Genomic DNA, 21,669 nt, shown 5'->3' with positions numbered 1-21,669 from the left:
GCTGAGGCAGAGGATTAGGGTGTGGGGGGCTGAGGGTTTTGGGGTGTTGGAGAGACTCAGGGTGAGGGCGGAAGCACAGGGTAAGGGTAGCGTGCTCTGCCAGTAGGAGATGGGGGGCACTAGGACCTTGGGACAGCAGACAGCAGTAAGCCGCTCTACTCCAGCAACAGAAGCAGGCAGGGGAGAGGTGCTGCGCTGCTTTCTGTGAGGCACGGACGCGGCGGGGCGTGTGGGGGGGAGACCCGCGGGGTCGGGGTCAGGGTCAGGGCCGGGGCCGGGGCCTGATCCAGGCGGGGCCGGGGGAGAGACCGAGCTCCAAATATTGCTGGAGCAGGGCCCCCAGCCCTGAATATTGCTGGTGCTCGAGCACCGCAAACATATAGAACCTGCCCCCTATAAACCCTGGGCTGCTGGCTGCCGCGGCGGCGCCCTGACCCAGGGGACACCCTGGGCTGCCGGCTGCGGATGCTGCCGGCAACTCCGAGTCCCTCTCGATCCCAGCAGCAGCGGCCGCTCAACCACTTAAAAAAAATCGGGGGCGCTTTTTGGCGCCCCCAAATCTTGGCGCCCTAGGCAACCACCTAGTCTGCCTAAATGGTTGCACCGGCCCTGCTTTCTCCTCCACATGGGATGTAATTTCCGAGGGGAGCTGAAGGAGTGAGGTCAGGGCACAGGGACATGAGGGATGATTTTGCTGCTACACTGATTGGCGGGGATGATTCCACATGCTGGGGTTGGTGCAGCAGGGTGCTGTCTGATAGGGATGTGTATTTACTTGTTGTCAGGGGGCCCAGGGCTGGTTTCTAGCCCTCTTTTATATGATTGAATCCAAATGAACAAATACAAGCTCCACTAGTCATTTTAGTGCATGCAGGTGAACTGAGCACCCCTCTGGGCTGTAAAAACGAAATTACAAATGGTGTTTGCTTATAAAACCCTCAGCGATCACCTCTCCAGCGTCCTGCTTTAAACCCTCCTGCTGCAAACTCGGGCACAGCCGCTCAACTTCAAACTGGGGGCCCACTCACCCTGTGTCAAGTTAAGCACATGGGTCAGTCTTGGCCTTAAGTAATAACCTCCCAGGTGCTGCTGACCAATGTCCCAGGTAAATGAAAAGACAACGCCAAGGGCCAGAGCTGTGGCTTGGCTGAATAGCTCCCAACACTTTTCCAAAGCGCCACAAGGTGCCGATAGGGCTCTGCAGCTGTGTCTGCTCGCTGCAGCCCGTGCTGGCAGCCAAAGGGTTACCGCCGGCTCATCCAGCAGACATTTTGTTGAGCTTTGCAAAATTGTGGCCCGTCCACCGTGTCTCCGAGCTGCCCTGGAGGGATGGAGGCAGCGGGAGGTAAGCCCGGGTCTGCAGGGGGGTCTCCTGTTTGCAGGCTGTGGCTGTGCTCCGCTGCCCAGAGCCTGCTGCTGCCAGGCTGACTGGCACCTTCGCGGCAGGCTGCGCCCTGCGCCCTCAGCCTGTGCACAATGGGCAGGCAGCGAGCCGGCCAGCCCCGCCCCGAGCTCCCGGAGCCTCTGCGCCAACGCGCCTCGCCCCTGCGGCAGGTTCGATACCTGCCTGGGGGATTTGTGTACAACGTTTGGTTAGGGTTGCTTAGCAGAGGGGAGGGGGTGCCCCTCCTGGCCCGGGGAGGGGATGGGAGGGAAGTCCCCCGGAGCCAGGACGTTAGTGGTTGGGAGAGAGGGAAGTCCCCCGGAGCCAGCAGGTCAGGGGATGGGAAGGGAGGGAGGGAAGGAAAGGAAGTCGTCAGGGGACGGGATGGGATGGGATGGGATTGGAAATCCCCTGGACTGGAGCCAGGCCCACCAGGCAGTCCAGGTGCTCATTGGGCCCTAACAGCAGCTCTGTTGCTGAAGATGCAGGTGTGCGAGGCTAGCCCAGATCCCCTGCAGGAGGGGATGTACCTGCCCCAACGTCAGTGAACAGGTCCCTGTTGGGACAGCAGGGAGGGATGGGCCTAGGGAGACTGGAGATGCAATACCAGCTCCCCGTGTGGCCTGGACAAGCCACTCTTTGCCTGCCTCAGTTTCCCCATCTGTCCCCAAAGGGGAGAATAATACCTGATGGATAATTGTCTTGCAGCGATAAGTCAGTTAATGTTTGCATCATACTTCGACCATATGTAGCTGATTAGTTAGGGGCATAAGCGGCTGGTGAAAGTGTTCGGGGGGGGGGACCAGCCCACCTGCATTCACTGTGCAGCTGTGGCTCCAATCCCACGGGGCTGGGCCCTGCTCCCACCTGTTGTCTCTTGCTGCTTGCAGATTCGGAGGAGCCCACCACAGTATCACTTGAGGGGCTTGTCTGTGCACAGGTGAAGCTACCCCCTGCAATCCCCTTTGTGGCTTGGGCACTGCTGGATGCAGGGCCTCAGCATGTCTCCCCTCCTCCAGGCCTTCTCCCATTGCTTCCCATCCATTCAGAATTCCTAGCTGCCCCCTCCCCAACCCACTCAGGATTCCCCTCTTCCCTTAGGTCTCCCCCCTGCAGTTCCCTTCAGGATCTCCCATTGCTGCACATGGCACTTGGCTGTTTGCTCTTTATATTGGTTAAAGCTGCTGCCATATCCACTAGCACAGGGTCTTTGAGCAGCCCATCTTATTCTCTTACATTTTGTGCCTGTGAAATTCCTGTTCCTTTTCTGTAAATTAAGATAGTTTACAGTCAAGAAACGGACGTAGGCAAACAAGAGTTTAATGGTTTGTTCCAGTGCTGCACAGAAATGCTTCTCACCTAGTCATTTAACTTCTGTTTGTGTTTTCCTGCAAGCTGAGCGAGGGGCAGGCAGTCCCAGCTCAACAGGTGGGGGGCACTTGTCACAGGCAGGAAGAGACCTGGATTCCGCACCGGCTGGCGAGCTACAGCTGAGAAACGAGCCCTTTGGCAGAGGAGAATCAGGAAGGGAAATGGCTGCAGATGGCTCTGTTCAGGTAGGACTCCATCACTGCATCTCATGGGCTCTATGCTTGTGGGTAGAAGATACAGTGAAAATTCTAGCGTAGCTCGTGGTTCTCAAATGTTGTAACGTGATCAAAACCAGTGATAATGGTAAAGATTATTAACTGTAGCACAGGAGCGCCTCGGAACCCAGTCACAGATCTCAGACCTGTTGTGCTGGGTGTTGTACAGACAGAGAACATTCCACAGAGAGCCCACAATTCGACTGTCAGATAGGCCACAACAGGTAGACAAAACAGACAAACTGGGAGGATGAGAGAAAACTAAGGCTAACAGAATTTAGCAGAAATGCAAATCTCACAGCCTGCCACATGCCTATCCACAGCCAGACTATAGTGATCTGTTGGCATCATGACAAAATTAGGCTTTAAGGAGGGACACAGAGGAGCCTAAGTGGGGGCTTGATGAGTTTTGACTTCAATCAACATATTTAATGAAACACACTTTTCGTGCTAAAGTCTTTGTATTGTGTCTGATCAGAGTCAGAATAAAAACACTGGTTTGCACTATGTAGAAATAATTGGAAACAAAGGCCTGGAACCAGCAGTGGTATTCAAAGGAGCAGACCTTTTCTGGGTAAATATAATACAAGGCAAGTAGCTGACACTGGAAACGATGGAAAGAATAATTTACATTACTATTTCCAGGTTGAGGGGGAGAAATGAATCTCTAGTATCCCAGAAATGCAGAAAGACAAAGACATGCAGAATATCCCCAAACTTTCAAAATGGAAGGTTCATCACTAATGGAGTCTCTTATCTTACATGGCTGCCATTATCATGGTATCTGAGCACCTCAGAATCTTTAATAAGTCCATCCTATCACATAGAGGTGTTGTAAGGGAAGTGCTGTTATATGAAGGGGGCATGGGAACAAAGGCAGAGAAAGACTGAGGCTATGTCTACACTTTAAAATGCAAAAAGTCCCCCCCCTCCTTTATTTTTTCACTAAAACCACGGGCGCGTCTACACTTGTTAGTGACTTTTTGTGGTGAAACTCAGAAGTTTCACCGCAAAAAGAAAACCACCTTCACGGGAAGCATACAGCTCTTACCGCTGTTCTTTTTGCGCTGCTGTGAAAGTGAAGGCACGTTCTAGCAGTGTAAACACCTTTTGGCCTCCGGAGGATGTCCCACGGTTCCAAAAGCGACCACTCTGGCCAGTGTCTCCACTGCTCTGATGCATGGACGTCCGCCCCGCCCCCTGTAAGCCCCGGGAAGTTTGAAGGTCTCTTTCCCTTTGTTTGTAGATGTGGCTGGGAAAGCAGCCAGACAGCAGGAGGTTTTTAAAAAAATGCCACGGAAGAAACAAGGAAGTAATGGGGCTCCTGAGACATGAAGCAGGGCAGCACGGGGAACTGAGCAGGGACCCAGAATGCCTTCTGCTCACCCCCCACCCTCCTTCCCACAAGACCTATCGAGAGAGCTGCACTGTGGGATAGCCGCCCTACAGCGCTGCTCTCATCCGCGATGGAAGTGCTGGTAGTGTAAACACTGAGACGGCTGAGGAATTGAGTGAGTACATAAACCAGCCCCTTACTTTCACCAGGTCCCTATCACCAGTGAAACCTGCAGTGCAAAAACTCTAAGTGTAGACACAGCCTAAGACTATATCTACACATAAAATGCTACAGTGGCACAGCTGCAGCTGCACTGCTGTACAGCTAAAGTGTAGACACTCACTGTAGCAATGGGAGGGTTCTCCTGTTGTGGGGATTGATCCATCCCCTGAGAGGCGGTAGCTAGGTTGATGGAATAATTCCTCTGTCGACCTAGCACTGTGCACACCTGCAGTTTGGCCTGCTGTACACTAAAAAGTTAGGCTGACCCAGCGACATCGCTCAGGGGTGTGAAAAAGCCACCCCCTGAGCCACATAGTTCAGCCAACTAACCCCCAGTGTAGACAGCACTAGGCTGATGGAAGAATTCATCCATCCACCTAGCTGTCGCCTCTCGGGAAGGTGAATGACCTTCGCCTATGGGAGAAACCCTCCTGTCAAAGTAGGGAGTGTCTACACTGAAGCGCTACAGATTTTTCACACCCCTGAGCACCATAGCTAGGCAGATACAGGTTTTCAGTGTGGACCAGCCTTACGCGACTTGCCCAATGTCACACAGTCTGTAGCAGACAGGCAGTGGAACAGTCTCTTGAGTCCTTGACCATGAGGCTACCCTTCTGCTCTAGCTCTAAAACAATCTAATTGCTCTGATTGGCCAGGGCTCTTTTATTCATCTTCCCTTTCACAGGTGGTGAGTATCACAGTCTAGAGGAGGCTGAGCCTCCCCAAACAGCCCCCCCCCATGCCCCGACCCAGTCTCCCCCCTGCTTTCAGCTCTTCCCCCGTAGCCTAGGCTGGGGCCACGCTGCCTGGCTGGTGCTCCAGGGGGCTTGGGTACCGGTGGCCATGGTGGAGGATCTCTGGGCTCGGCAGGGGAGGGAGGACAGAAGGTGTAGGGGGCCCCTGGGGCAGAAGGGGTGGGGCTGGGGGCTCCCTCCCCAATCTGGCGATTCACCCACTGCCTATATTCCCTTTCCTGGTTCAGAAGGCGATGGGAACATAGAAGACATTCAAGAAATCCTTCTTCCATAGCTGTAAAGTGATTTCAGTCACTTATCAGTGCTAGACACAAATCCACATCTTTACTCCTTCACTAAAGCAATTCTATTAAGGAGTGAATTCTAAACCTGGAACCAGAATTCAACAAAGTCCTCTCCCCTGAGAACCCTTTTTCTACAAACTCTGACATTTGGTTCACGTTGCCCTATCTGAGTGGGCTTAGTACTGAGCTTCCATTTCTTCCATGTTATTTATTATCTATATTGTGGGAGTGCCTGGGAGCCTCTGTCATGGACCAGGAGCCCTCTGTGCTAGGTGCTGTACAAACAGGCCTGCCTTTCTAACACAGCTACCAGTACAGCTGAATGCCAGTTCTGTTCCAGGCAAGGTCGAGCCACGCTTCAGGTTCCAGACTCCAAATATTGCCTTGGATCGTCTAAATGCACTGTGCCCCATGGGGCTGCGGGGCAGCATTAATGCTGCATTTGAGGCTATCTGAGCAAGGGGATAGAGCCCCCTTACAATGAGCATTTTACAGATTTCTCGTTCTAACTCCTTTTCTGTGCACACGTCTGGGGCTCAGACTATGGCTTTGATCTTCTCCCCACTGACCCCCCTTGCTCAGTTCCTCCTCTAGTGCACAGCCCCGCTGCCTCTGCCAGGAAGCACTGCTGAAAACATTACCAGAGGTAAAGTTTTTAACTCCGGGTTGCCGTGTATCCGACTGAAAAGACAGAGTCACTCACGCATGCAGACAGGATACAAGAGGATTTCCAGGCAGTCTGTTGTCACGGTAACTTGGTGGCTCGGGATGACACGATGTGTTTGCTCAATCTGAGCTGCACCCGCATGCTGGGAATTCGCGCCCTTCCCTTGGCCATTTTCAGAGACTGTGGCCTGGCACTCGGGGGTGTGAGTAATCCACACCCCTGCTTGCTGTAGCTAAGCCGACCTAAGTCCCCATGCAGACAGAATTCTAGCTACCACCTCTCAGCCTTCACGTCGGCATGGGTAGCATCTCCACCGACGTGTACAGTGGCGCTGCTGTAGCGTTCTAAGTGTAGACAAGCCCTGTGTCCTGTGCGTGAGTCTTGCTCTCTGCCTGCATTCTGGAGGGGCTCCTTTTAGAAATTTTGCTCAGAGATCAAAAGTTCTGGTTTATGCCTCCCAGTCACAGCCCCATCTCTTAAGGCAGTGTCCATTGTCCCGGTTCATAGGGGGCTGGTCCTCACAGAATTGGGAAAGAAGGGGGGTCATGATAACCGTGAACTCCCCACTGCCCTCCCTGTGTGAGAGCCAAGGTCTAGGGAGGTCCTGCTACTTGGAGGGTGTGTGTGGGGGGGAACAAACGGGGGCAGTAGGCCTCTCCTTACCCCCCCTCCCACTTCATGTGTAAGCAGACAGTAAATGCCTAAGGAAAGAGGGAGGGAACAGGCACTGAGGGCACGTCTACACTGGCAAAGTTGCAGCACTGGCAGTAACAGTACCGCTCAGAGAGCGCTGAAGGGAAACCGCTGTTGTGTGTTCACACTGACAGCTGCCTGAGCAATAGCGTGTTCACACTTGCGGCACTTGCAGTGGTATTTGGAGCGGTGCACTCTGGGCAGCTATCCCACAGAGCACCTCTTCCTCTTCTGCTGCTAAGACTTGTGGGAAGGTGGAGGGGGTGGAGGTCATGGGGCATCCTGGGTCCTGTCCCCATGCCCTGTGATGCATCACTTCACATCCCAGCAATCCCTGTGCTTCCATCTGCATTTGGGGCCATATTTCAATGGTTTGTGTACTGCGCGCCCTGCCTGGATCCCGAACTGCTGACCAGTGTGCTGCTCGCTCTGACCAACATGTCACGAGTGGCAGTGGAATTTTTCCTTAAACTACAAAGGCAAGAGGAGTGCGACATTGATCTCTCCACATGGAGTAGCTATGACGCTAGATTGCTCGTGGCATTCACGAGATGCTGACCAAAGTGGAACACCGCTTTTGGGTTCGGGAAACAAACACCGAATGGTGGGATCACATTGTGATGCACGTCTGGGATGATGAGCAGTGGCTGCAGAACTTTCGGATGAGGAAAGCCACATTCATGGGACTGTGTGAGGAGCTCGCCCCAGCCCTGCGGCGCAAGGACACAAGAATGAGAGCTGCCCTGTTGTTGAAGCACGTGGCGATTGCACTGTGGAAGCTGGCTACTCCAGACTGCTACTGATTGGTCACAAACGAGTTCAGAGTGGGAAAGTCGAGTTGATGGAAGTGTGCAGGGCCATTAATTGCATCCTGCTCCGAAAGACCATGACTCTGGGCAACATTTGTATCTTGTGAATGGCTTTGCACAAATGGGCTTCCCTGACTGGAAGGGCAATAGCTGGCACACACATTCCAATTCTGGCACTAGACAACCTAGCCACTGAGTACATTAATCGCACGGGGCATTTCTCAATGGTTCTCCAGGTGCTTGTGGATCACTATGGGTGTTTCATGGACATTAACGCAGGCTGATCTGGAAAGGTGCATGACACGCGCATCTCTTAGAACACTGACTATTCAAGAAGTTGCAAGCAGGGACCCCGGACCAGAAGATCACCGAAGGGGAAGTCAAAATGCCCTTTGTGATCCTGGGAGACCCCACCTACCCCTTAATACTGTGGCTTATGAAGCTTATGAAGCCATATGCGGGGCAGCTTGACAGCAGCAAGGAGTGGTTCAACAACAGGTTGAGCAAGTACAGAAAGACTGTTGAGTGTGCATTTGGCTGTTTAAAAGCTCACTGGAGATGCCTATATGGGAAGCTGGACCTGGCCGATGACAATAGTCCTATGCTTATACCAGGGCTATTAGAGGGGCACGGCGCAGGGCCATAAGGATCAGGGATGGCTTGAGGCAGGAATCTGAAGCTGAAAGCCATTAATATTTATTGCTATGCTTGGGATTGCAGTGCTTGTAATGCTAGGAGCTGATTGGTGCACATGACGCAAGAAGGGGGCTTAACATAATTGTATGCTGCTTTGCAGTGCTCTTTTTGCTTTCAGTGACTAGACTAAAGATTGCTTTCAAACCAACACAATTCTTTTAATAAAAGACAACAACTGGAGGGGAGAGTCACATGAAAAAATTCATCAGCAGGGAGGGGGATGGGGGAAGGAAGGTCTCAAGAGGAGGAGGAGGAGGAGGGGTCCCAGGACAGCTACAGATTTATGTATGTCCAGGGATCATACCCAACCTTCTCATTTGAAGTAAAATGCAGCGGCTGCTGTACTTTAGCAGGGCTAAGCTGCAGAGGGATGGGTGTTGAGTGCAGTGGGTAGTGGGAATCCACAGTGCTGGACTGTGAGGAGGGAGGAGTGGAATGCCGCAGGTATAGACTGAAGCCAGGAGGTTGATAAGAGTGTGTTGGCGGGGTGGGTGGGGCACAACGTATCCCGGTCATAGCCCCTTTCTGTCATGCATTGTGAAATCTGTCGGTAGGTATCATAATTCCTATGGCCGGAGCACAGCTGGGACTGGACATCCTCCTTTCCCCGGATGCTCAGCATTGCTCCAGGGGATCGCCTGGTGCATGGAGCAGGCATGGCCACCTGGGAAGATGCGCTGAGACCACTGCACATGTCACCGAGCAAACAGGAAGGGGACTTGCAAATCTGCAAAGGAATGTATGGGGTAGGGCTTGATGGTTGGTCACCTGAGGGCAGGGCAGAAGAGTTCAAACCGATGACTGGAGAGGTGAGAACAGGCATTGTGGGACACCTCCTGGGGGCCACTCACAGCCCTGTAATTGACCAGGGTGTCTACACTGGCACTGCAGCGCTGTAGCCCCGGCGCAGAAAGCTGCACGCCTCTCGTCGGGGTGGGTTTTTTTAGAGCACTACAACTGCGCAGTTTCTGTGCACTAGTGGCTTGGCAGTGTGTAACCTCGGGAGTTACTGTGCAGAAACTTGCCAGTGTAGACAACGCCTGAGATGAATGGAGCGGTTCACTCTTCTCAGAGTTATTGTTTCAGGCTGTATTCACATCCATGGGTGTTCTCATTCAGTTGAGAGCATCACATTGAGATGAATGGGCCACTTCACACCTCCGAGCCTCCTGGAGTACAGCCTCTTCTCCACACACTAGGCCCAGATTTGCGGTAGGGACTCTACATCTCCATTCCCTGCCTCCAGCTAGTACACGCTCCCCAGGTCTGCCCCCCCTCTCCCCTTCAAAAAGATCACCACTGACTCCATGCTGGTCCCTGCACTGCTCTTGCACCTTCTCCCCAGATCCTCAGCCTGCAGAGTCCATGCTGACATCTGCCTCTCGAAGTGGAGGAGGGAGAACCAGGCTGAGATGTCCAGGCAGATGGGAGAGCTGATACAAGAGATGTGAAGGGATGAACATGCAGCTCGAGGTAATTCTTGCCAAGGAGCTAGAGCCATGGAGGATGAAAGTTGGTATGAGGAACACGTGGGTGCTGAGAAATTATTTTAAAAAAAAGAAGGAAATCAAATGCCCCAAAACTTGGTTAATGCAGAGTTAAGGTTGGTCATTGGTGCCTTATGCCCTGAATGCGGAGAGTGGCTAAATGTAAACCTCTGAAAGACAGAGCACGAAGGGATAAATTACATGCCACTCCCACAGTGCAACTTTAATCCTGCCCTCTGAGCAATGCCCCAACATGCCAGTAACACATACCAGCACGCTACCCACATAGATGCTACAGAACCCCTGGGACCAGAGCACACACATGAGCACTGCAGGACAGAGTCTAACACCTCTTTGCTCACGTAAAACTTGGGTTTAGTCAGGTGTAGCAAACAGGAACTATCTGCACCTGCCGTACATTCAAACACTGAGCCTACCCCAGACCTGCCACCCCTTTCACCCCCCTGAGGCATTGGTCTCACTCAGCCCCAGCAGCCCACCAGCGGACTGCTGACAGTCCCTATGGCAAGACGACGCCCTGGTGCATGTTTATGGACACGACTTTCCAAATTCAGTACTGAAATGAGGCCTGGATCGCTCAAGGCACATGGGCACATCTCCTCATGTCACAGGGACAGCTCTGCCAAGCTGCTCCACGTAATCCCTCCACCCATCAGTGCAGCTGCACTTAACCCAGCAAAGGCATCTGCAGTGCATGCAGGGAAACGCTGGAATTCCAGTCTGCGGCGCTTAGCACAAACAAGGGCTTGTTCTCTGAGCCCTTTCTTATACCTGCTTGTTGTTGGTTCATAGACACTGACGCCAGAAGGGACTATTAAACCAGCTACTCTGACTGCCTGTATGACACAGCCAGAGCATTTCATCCAGTTATGCCTGTAGTGAACCTCATACTAGACACCCGCATCCGGCCTGATTTGTAACATTGCCAGCATGCAGTCCCTCATTGCTGATCAACTAGGGACTTTGGGGGGGGGGGCGGAAAGGGGGGGGAAGAGGCCCTCTTATCACCCCGCTTGCAGGCAGGTTTTGTGGAGCCACAGCTCTCACTGCTCACCGCTCACCCAGCCATGGGCTCTGAGTGCAGAGCCACGGGGCCTGGCCGTGCAGGGTGGGGGCTGATCCTACTTCAGAGGAGAACGCGAGCCTCCAGTCCCTCTAGCATCCACATGAAGGTGGTTGAGGCATTGTCATGGACTGGGGCCTGGGCAGTCAGGCCTTGTGGTCAGGACTGGAGTCAGTGGCCAGGAATAGTGCAGAAGTCAGAGCCAGGAACTGAGCAGAGGAGCAGGGGTGGAATGAACTGGGTAGGACAGGAACAAGGCAAGAGCCAGGCTGGGCTCAAGGCTGGGAGCAGGGCAGGCAGCGGCAAGACCACAGCTGCAGGCATGTGCCTCATTGAGCAGCTAGAGATCTGCTCTTGGGCCTAAGAGCTGGCCAAAGAAGTCAGAAAGCCTATCAGGCCACCCTGCTGTGGCTCCGCTGTGCTCATTTGCTGCCCAGAGCACAGCTGTAAGTTGTAAGTCCTCAGTCCTAGCAGGCATGTGGGGCAGGGGAGAAGGCCCGCAGGCTCAGGAGGATCTACAGTTGGAGGGGAGCTGGGCGGGTGGGGTAGACACTGATTCAGAGGGGTCATTGGGGGGAACAGGCGTGGAGGAGTGTTGGAGAGGGAAGGAGGATGTGGCTTATGGGAGAGAGCAGGTGTGTTTGGTGGGGAGAGGGAGGTGGAGCTGGCAGGGCAGGAAGGCTTTTAAAGGCTCATTGGCCATGGGGCTGTGGAGAAGCAGGAAATGTGCACTCCTGGGAGTGCTCAGTAAAAAAATGGACGTCCCTCATTTCACAGGGCGTTGTCCCTCATCCTGACAGGCACGTGTCCCTCATTTCGAAAGGGGTGGTGGCAGCTAGTGCTGCCTCGTTGGGGAGTCTCCACTTTGAGAATGGCAAAGCTGCTACTCACCCTCCCATCATCCCTTTGGAGACTGATTTCTTTCCGTCAGAGCCCTGTGGGGACAAGGGAGAGCTGCAAGTGTGGGATTCCCCTGGGATGCACCAGCTGGAGTGTGTGTTATCAGTGTGAGTTACACACAGGAAAAGGTTCCCCTGCCCTGCCTGGACCCAGGGCTGCCGCTGTCAGGCTGTGACTGAAGCAAACCTTGCTGATCACGGTTTATTTGTCATTTCAGGCCCTGGTCACGTTTGACGATGTTGCCATCTATTTCTGCAAGGAGGAGTGGGAGGAGCTAGTGGAATGGCAGAAGAAGCTGTACAGAGACGTGATGAGGGACAACTACGAGACTTTGATCTCCCTGGGTAAGGATAATTTTTCTTTGCCAGCTCTCACTCAGATTCAGTTCATGGTTATTTCCACGTTCCATTGATTTGTGGTGGTCCACAGTGGAGGGTTGCACCACTGTAACTAAACCAGTTTCAAACAAGTACAAAAACTGTGTGTAGACAAGTCCACAGATTCCTCACATGCTCCCAAAATATAGCAATAGCTGCAATATCTCTATTGACAGCATCCTCCAGTTGCAAATAACTATTATGTATTTCTTCACATTTAACTAAGCATATAAGAAAAGCTAATTTATACACTAATATTGACTTAAAATCTGCTTCATTACAGTGTATAACATGGAGTAATAGTTTGAGATATTACAAGTTCCATTGTTAAGGGCAACTAACTGCACATGTTTTATAATACAGGAATATTTAAAATCCCACACAGGTAATCAGGAGAAGCAAAATATTATATACCAGCCCCAAGATTAACCCTCATTCACTGCCCCTTGCTTCTTCTTGCGTTTATAAGCGTTGTTATTATGTGTTGATTGATTAAAGTCTTAAACACTGAAACCAGGTTGCTGCTAAAATACACTTTCTAATAGATAAGAGATCTGTCCATCAAGCTTTAGGAAAGTGAGACCCGTCAGCTCAGAAAACAGGTAGCTTCCTTTTGAAGCAGTAATTCTTAGACACTTGCTCAACAAACAATCTCTGAATGATGACTGGCACCAGGTGAATGACTGGAATTTCTGTCCCACGGGAAACAGGAAGGGCGTCAGGCAGGTTGCCTTTGGCGGCTTGCCTGCAGAGGGTCCGCTGGTCCTGCGGCTTTGGTGGACCTCCTGCAGGCATGCCTGTGGAGGGTTCGCTGGTCCCGTGGCTTCGGAGGGCCTCCCGCAGGCTTGAAGCCACGGGACCAGCGGACCCTCCACAGGCAAGCTGCCGAAGGCAGCCTGCCTGCCGTGCTTGGGGAGGCAAAATCCCTAGAGCCGCGCCTGCACACCAGGGGGTGCAGGAACACCCCCGGCACCCATAATTCCAGCCCCTATGTACACACTGTGCTCTATATGTCTCCTGTCTGTTGGGGTCCTCATTAGCATTCAGTATTGATCAGCTATCCATGTCACCTTCGGTGAAGAAATGGTGTTGATTTCACATCAGTTACCATTTCGTGTGAAACGAATTATTGGTGTGCCCTAGTCCTGTTCCCAGTGGCTTTGGGTCTAGATCAGAAACTCCATCACAGCAGGCAGTAAGGCCCTGATCCAGCAAAGTGCTGTGAGGATATGATAGGACTAATCCCACTGACTTCAGTGGGATCACTCATGTGCTTACAATTAAACATGATCTTGGAGAGCTTTACTGGACCAGAGCTTAATTCCACAAGTTGTAAGTAGCCCCATAAGAAAGTCCAAGGACTAAACTGGTAGGAAAACCAAACTGCTCTTTCTCCAGGACAGAGAGGGGGAAAGCACGTCCTGCCTATAAGCTATCCACTTTGGGAGCAATCTGAGGGCATCAGTCTCATGGTTACAAAAATAATTTCTGCTGCCAGCAAATTCCCTTAAAATGTCCAAGTTAGCTGGTTGGAAAGTGTTCTCGTCTTTTTTTCCTGCAGAACATTTAGATGAAAATGAAGAATAGTTTTTGTCAAAATATTTCATGGGGTTTTCCCCACAGAAAATCAAACCCCCAAAATATTTCTATTCAGAAAATGATGCTGCAGTGCCTTGGGAGTTGTAGTTCAAGTGCCTCATGCTCCATTTTATTCTATAGGCTGGGGTCCCTGATTGGACTACATCTCCCATGATGCACAGTGGTCTCCTGTCTTGTTGAGGGGCGGTGGTGCACCAGAATGGTCATGTTGCCGTGCTGTGTAGTGGGAGACAAAAGTCCAGCTAGGGAGCCCAGCCCATGGAGGAGCATGGAAGCATGGGTACTGTGGCAGCACTTCAGAATGGAAATGTTTGGTTTTGGACATTCAGTTTTTCACCTAAACAGTTTATGCAGAAAGCAGACACTTCTCACCACAAAAAAGTGTTTAGTCAAAAACCCAGGAAGGGTTCAGGGGAAAAGTTTGTTTGTTTATTTAGTCCCCTACAAAATACTAAATTCTTTATATTTGAAATGAGTTTTTTCTGATGTTCATTCTTCTCCAGTGCCAGGTGCTGCAGCTACCAAACCTGCCCTTATCTGGCTGATAGAACAAGGTGAAGAGCCATGTGCCCGGACTTGCCAGGACTCGGGGGAAGGAGGCAGTGCGAGGTACGTTTCCTCAGGTGAGTAACAATTTACACTTCAACAGTTATTTGCATCTTTCAAAAGCTTCCTAGTAAAAAATTGGCCGAGTCTGGCTCTGACTCAGGGTTTCCTCAAAAGAAGAATTCAGAGAAGTAAGGACCGACTAAAACTATTGGAGGACCAAAAGATTTGGCCTCGTTTTATCCTTTCATATTCCAATTTGCATACTAATAAAAATGTGCATGTTAATTTTCACCATAATAAAATTTGCTGCACAATTACCATAGTAATAAAAATTTGCATACTGACTTGCATAGTAATACAGTGTGCTGCGTAATGATTTGCATAGTAATAAAATGTTCATGCTAATGAACCCAGATGACAAGCCCTGGCTCTGCACTCCCCCATACCTTGCGGGCGTTTGCAATCTGAAGTTGGACTGGCTTGCGTGTGGTCTCTATCTTCAGAATGGGTTAAACCAAACCTCTGGATCAAAAAAGCTAACATGGCCCCATCCTTGTTAATGTGCATATCTAGCTCCGCCCTCTTCTCAGCCCTTTATCATTGTCCTTTTCCCTACTGGCTAAGTAATTCTCTTCCCCTTCCTAGTTACAGTCTGGCTGAAGTCACTTGTCTGGTGCCTAAGCTTTAACGAGCACATAATGCTCACTGTTCTTGTGAGAGATCCCCAGAAACCCACATGGTCTTAGGGACACTTCTAAACATAATCAGCTCGTGGCCAACATTCTGAAGAACGCTCACTGCCTCTGAGTACCTGAATCTTGGCACGAGACACCAGGTGCCTTATCTTCATGCTGAAACCTCTGAAAAATCAGAACAGCAGTGTCTCCACTTGGGGACCCAGCAATTCAGGGACCCCAAATCAGTGGCCACTTTTAAAGAGGAGGCCATGTGTACCTGCACTGCTTTGCTGGACAGTGCACACAGAGGGCCCATAGGGACACCTCTCTAGTCCTTTTGTTTTCGTGCTTGCGGTCGCTGCAGATCAGTGACTTTCAGGAGCGGGGTCCTGACCAAAGACAATGTGCTGCGTGATGTGATTTTTGGATTGGGAGGGTCCCAGAAGTCGTTCTCTAATGGCTGGGATTACCTTTCTTGCACTGCCAGTCAGCTGTTCTCCAGCCAGGAGCACAAACATGCCTACTCCCCACTGAGAACAGTTGATTGTTGATCCAATCCATATGAATTTTATATGAGCCCAGAGGAGCTGCCTACTTCAATTGCAATTGACCCACAGTAACTTGTTTTCTGCTATAAAAACCAGGGCCAGTGTTAGGAGGTAGCAAGCAGGGCAATTGCCAGGGGCCCTATCCCACAGGGGCCCCCACGAAGCTACATTGCTCGGGCTTTGACTTCAGCCCTGCGTGGCGGGACTCAGGGCCCCGGTGTTCAGCCCCATGTGATGAGGCTTCAGATTTCTACCCTGGGCCCCAGCAAGTCTTAATGCTGGTTTTGCTTGGCGGATCCCCTGAAACGTGCTCACGTCCTGCCAGGGGGCCCCAGACCTCTGGTTGAGAATCACTGACCTAGATAGCTCTCCATGTTGCATAGATAACAGCCCAGAGGAGACCAGGGCAGGAAAAATGCGGGACAACCTTCTAGTCAGCCAAATCAGTTAATTGGCTGATACCCAGACAGACAAGGATTTCAAAAGCTTCCTTCTTCCACAGAATTCTATTTGCTATTAATCTTCCTTAATCTGATGGTTGTAATATATATATTAGTTCAGTTATATATTCTACTGAACACTTGATTTCAGGGTTTCTTGTAAACAATAAACAAAAGGTCCTACAAAAGGATACACAAGATATCCTGTAGCATATTCCAATTTACAGAATATTTAGCCCACATAAGAGAGATTTTCTAGGGTTAATTAAATACTCTGTAAATGAATCTTATTCATTTTCAGTAAATGGCAACTAAATTCCAGCTGGTCCTTGTTCTTGCAAGACTGAGATTTAGGAACAATTGGTGTGTGCTTGAGAGGTGTCAATTTTAAGTGTTGTCTGCTTGTACAAGACACAAAACAGAGGAAACAAGTGGTTGTCTATGAATAGCAGTAGGATCATTATCCATGTATTAGATGCTTGTTTGAACTGTGTGCAATTCCAGATTCAAGTTCATTAAATAGGCTGCTGAGATATTATGTTGCAGGTGATGGGTAACATTTTCCAAGGAGCCCAAGTCCCATTTTCAGAAGGGATTTAGAACTAGATTCACAAGGGGACTTTGGCACCAAACTCCAGTGGCTAGGTGCCACAGAGATCCTCAGAACCCCTTCTTAGCTCCTGCCCAATCCTGCAAGCACCCCTGTTTCTGCAAATGAAGTTCCCTCGGGGCTAAGCTTTTGCTGGCGGACAGGAACGAGTCTAAGGCTTCTTGCCCCCAGCAGGGAGATTCACACCCACAGTCTGGCTGGCTGTCATCCCGGTGAGGAGCAGGGAACCAGGACCCTGGGGGACAGCTGGGCTCCCAGTGGGGAGCCAGGGTGACAGCTCAAGCCAGCAGCCTGGGGGCTGCCATGCTCTCGGCAGGGAGTGGGGAACTGGGACCACAGGGGGGCAGCCCAGCCTGGAGCGGAGACTTCGCAGCAGCCCGGCTGGGGAGCCCGGCGCCAGCTCTCTTGTCAATTTCACAGCTCCAGCAGAGAGAGCCAACAGCCCATGTAAGTAACAGTGTCTACACAGACCCTGCTTTGTCCTAACTACACCGACATAAGCCCTGCCCCTCTTGTGGAGGTAGAGTTATGTCGGTGTAGTACGGCACTTACATTGGCGGGTGCAAGGCTGTAGTGCAGACACTGACATCGTTAGGCCATGTAAGCTGCCTCATCGACCTAACTCTGTAGTGCAGGCCAAGCCTAAGGCTTTGGAGTATCTAAATCACTTTTGAAAACTGGACTTACCATACATATATTTATCTTAGGCATTTATGAAATAAGTACATTGATCCACGTGCATGCACTAATCCAGCTCTGGGTTCCCCTTTATTCCAGCCCATGAGCTCATCTCAAGAAATAACGACAAGGAGTCTCTAGAGATGTTGGATGAGTACAGGACCTTGCCACGAGAAGCCAGGGCAAGTGCTTTCCCAGGCTGTGGTGGTGGTGTGGGTGAGGGGCACCCTGGGTCAGAAGGACAGCAGGGGAAGCCAGCAGGAAACCCAAGTGGTGGAGTGAATCGGTGTGGCAGAGGATTCAGTGAAGTGGAAGATGCGGCTGCCTCCCCAAGAACCTCCCCAGAGCAGAGGTTGCACTGCTGCATGGAATACAATGAACACTTTCCTCACCCGTCGCATGTAACCTATCACTCCAGAGCCCATGCTGGGGAGAGACCCCATAAGTGCCTCACCTGCGATAAGGAATTCAGCCGGCGTGCACACCTTATTCAGCATCAGCAGGTGCACACCAGGGAGAGACCCTATAGCTGCCCTGAGTGTGGGAGAGGCTTCAGCCGCAGCTCTAAGCTTATGGAGCACCAGAGACTCCACACAGGGGAGAGACCCTACAAATGTCCCGAGTGCCAGAAAAGCTTCAGCCAGAGCTCCAGGCTGATCAAACACCAGAGAATCCACACAGGGGAGAGGCCCTTCCAGTGCCCCAGGTGCGAGAAGAGCTTTGCAGAGAGCACGAGCATGCTGCAGCATTACAGAGTCCACACGGGGGAGAGGCCCTACACGTGCAGCTACTGCCAGCAGAGCTTCAGCCGAGGCTCGCGGCTGGCAGAGCACCAGAGGGTCCACACTGGGAAAAAGCCCCATCAGTGCGGCGAGTGCGGGAAAAGCTTCGGGAACCGCTCAACCCTCACCACCCACTACAGGACCCACACGAGCGAGAGGCCTTTCACATGCGGTGAGTGTGGCAAGAGCTTCAAGCAAGGCTCGGCGCTGATCGCGCATCGGAGGAGCCACACTGGAGAGAGGCCCTTTACATGCATAGAGTGTGGGAAAAGCTTCGCTCTGAGCTCACACCTGATCAAACACCAGAGAATCCACACAGGGGAGCGACCCTTCCAGTGCCCCGAGTGCGAGAGGAGCTTCGTGCGGAACTCACACCTCACCGAGCATAGCCGGATCCACACCGGGGAGAGACCCTACCAGTGTCCTGAATGCAAGAGGAGCTTCCGCCGCAGCTCCCGGCTCGTTGAGCACCAGAGGATCCACACAGGAGAAAGACCCTACAAATGTCCCCAGTGCGAGAAGAGCTTCAGCCGCAGCTCGGCCCTCAGCGATCACCGCCTCCGAGTCCACACGGAGGAGGACACTGCGGAGGAGGACAGCCCCTCCGATCAGCCGAACGCCCCCAGAAGGGAAAGATGCTACCAGTGCGGCGAATGCGAGAAGAGCTTCTTTCGGAGATCCCGTTTTGTTGAACACCGCAGAGTCCACACAGGAGAGAGGCCCTTTAAGTGTCCCGAGTGCAAGAGAGGCTTCCGCTCCAGCACAACCCTTACCAAACACTCCAGAATCCATACAGGGGAAAAGCCTTACAAGTGTTCTGCATGCGAGAAATGCTTTGTCCACTGCTCCAAGCTGATGGCACATCAAAGGAGCCACACCGCAGAGAAACCCTTTAAATGCAACGAGTGCGAGAAAAGCTTCACTCAGAAGTCGGGCCTCATAGATCATCAAAGGATCCACACGGGAGAAAAACCCTATCGATGTCCCACCTGTGAGAAAAGCTTCAGCAGGAGCTCAACACTCATTCAGCATCAGAAAATCCACATGACAGACAAACCCTATAAGTGTCCTGAGTGTGAGAGAGGCTTTAGACGACATGCACATCTCAGAGAACACCAGAAAACCCATGCACCATAGGAACTGGCTGAATTTAACACACACAGCTAGCCATTGAAGGCGGATGTGTTCCTGTCAGCGTTCGGGAAGTGCCATCAGCAGTATTTCTAGAGCTTGGGAGACTTGTTTCATGACGAAAAGGAAATAATTGTATTTTGGGACAGTTGGGAACGAACAAGGAAATTTGGTGCAAATAACTAGTGCTCCTGGAATGTTGAGGTTGAGAAAATAAGCCGTCCGAAGCCAGGCAATGCAGAGTTAAGTGCAGCCTTACCGTTGTCCTCTTGTGCTTATCCCTTTACAAACAGGATTTCTCTTGGTTATAAAAAGATTTGCCAATTAATGTAACAGATACAAACAAGAATTTCTTATGCAGCCCTGCAGACAATATATCACAGTATAGCATAGCCGAGGCAATGGGGTTGGCTTGCTTTTTTTTTTTTTTTTTTTTAAAAGTCTCAGAGAGATCTGCAAGACAAGTGAAGTTTAATGTTCCGTAACTACACAGTAGCAAATATTGTAAATTGACTGGCACAGAGTGTGAAGTGACCAGGTGTTTGAGGTTATCTCAGTGGCCGGTGCCTGAGCATGCATAGCAGAGTTTCTTCTTCTCACTGCCCCTGTCAGCAGCCTTTCTGGATGCCCAGTGGTTCACCGCTTTCCGCAAGTTAGCCGTCCAGCTAGTTCGCCCTTTCAGGTACCAAATCCCAAGTCAAAACCACAGTCTCAGTATCTGTGGGCCCCCAGGCCTTCCCCTGGGATCCTGAAAACACAGACAAATCTAAATGTTACCCAGTGTTTCCAGCCCCAGCACACTCACCACCTCAGTCCATTCCAGTCCCTCAGTCCTTGCTACACTCTCTTTTGGGCCACCACACCAAGTGTCTTCATCTCCTGCAGCCTCTGTTTACTTCTGGCCTAGTTTTTCTACCTCCTGCAGCCATCCTCAGCCACTTTGGCCTCTTTCCCAGGGTTCATGCCCCTCTGTCGTCAGGGTCCACTGCTAGCAGGCTGGTCAGTGCCCTTCCTGGGTCCTCGTTCCTTCTGTCAGCCCCAGGACTTCCTACCGGCTTCCCGCTACCCGCTGTTGGGCTTTCTTCTTGATAATTTTGCCCTACCAGACACACCCCTTCCCCAGGTGCAGGAACAGCAGGGCTAATTAAGACCTTGTCTGCATCTTTAACCCATTCCTGAACCCTACTCCCCTTACATAGACTCCCTGGATGCTGTGTGGGGGGGGGGGTTGACCCCCACTCCCCCATTCTGAGCAGCACTAGTCCAAGATAGTACAGGAGGGTGGCCCAGATGCTCACCTAGTCACTTTGAAGTGGATAGCTGCTGCAGCCAGTGGGAGAAGACATCCTAGAATATCATAGAATCCTAGGACTGGAAGGGACCTCGAGAGGTCTTCTAGTCCAGTCCCCTGCACTCAGGGCAGAACTGAGTATTATCTAGACCATCCCTGACAGGTGTTTGTCTGATCTGCTCTTAAAAATCTCCAATGATGGAGATTCCACAACCTCCTGGGGCAATTGATTCCAGTGCTTAACCACCCTGACTGTTAGGAGTTTTTCCTAATGTCCAACCTAAACCTCCCTTGCTGCAATTTAAGCCCATTGCTGCTTGGCCTATCTTCGGAGGTTAAAGAAAACTATTTTTCTCCCTCCTTGTAATAACCTTTTATGTATTTGAAAACTGTTATGTCCCCCCTCAGTCATCTCTTCTGGAGACTAAAAAAACCCGCAAACCCTTTTTTTTCAATATTCCCTCAAATGTCATGTTTTCTAGCCCTTTAATCATTTTTGTTTTTCTTCTCTGGACCTTCTCCAATTCATCCATCTCTTTCCTGAAAGGTGGCACCCAGAACTGGACACAATACTCCAGCTAAGGCCTAATCAGCACAGAGCAGAGTGGAAGAATTACTCCTTGTGTCTTGCTTACAACACTAATACATCCCAGAAGGATGTTTGATTTTTTTGCAACAGCGTTACACTGTTGACTCATATTTAGCTTGTGATCCATGATGACCCCCAGATCCCTTTCCCCAGTACTCCTTCCTAGGCAGTCAGTTCCCATTTTCTATTTGTGCAACTGATGGTTCCTTCCTAAATGGAGCACTTTGCATTTGTCCTTATTGAATTTCATCCTATTTACTTCAGACCATTTCTCCAGTTCATCCAGATCATTTTGAATTTTAATCCTATCCTCCAAAGCACTTGCAACCCCTCCCAGTTTGTTATTGTCTGTAAACTTTATAAGTGTACTCTCCATGCTATTATCTAAATAACTGATGAATAATATATGGAGATATACCTATCTCATAGAGCTGGAAGAGTCATTGAGTCCTCTCCCCTGCCTTCACTAGCAGGACCAAGTACTATCCTGAACAG

The 21,669-nt window shown here is 51.1% G+C and overlaps 1 protein-coding gene across 1 annotated transcript; it reads left to right on the top strand.

Moving 5' to 3' along the window:
* The first annotated feature begins 1,268 nt into the window (after positions 1-1,268).
* On the top strand, positions 1,269-19,872 carry LOC127034657 (zinc finger protein 436-like). The gene is made up of 5 exons (XM_050923746.1): positions 1,269-1,345; positions 2,780-2,940; positions 12,121-12,247; positions 14,383-14,502; positions 17,481-19,872. The coding sequence occupies exons 1-5, from the start codon at positions 1,330-1,332 to the stop codon at positions 19,298-19,300; spliced, it is 2,244 nt and encodes a 747-aa protein (XP_050779703.1). The 5' UTR covers positions 1,269-1,329; the 3' UTR covers positions 19,301-19,872.
* Positions 19,873-21,669: the final 1,797 nt, after the last annotated feature.

The sequence above is a fragment of the Gopherus flavomarginatus genome, chromosome 15 (assembly GCF_025201925.1).
Source record: "Gopherus flavomarginatus isolate rGopFla2 chromosome 15, rGopFla2.mat.asm, whole genome shotgun sequence".
NCBI lineage: Eukaryota > Metazoa > Chordata > Testudines > Testudinidae > Gopherus > Gopherus flavomarginatus.
This window is presented reverse-complemented; position numbering and strand designations above follow the sequence as displayed.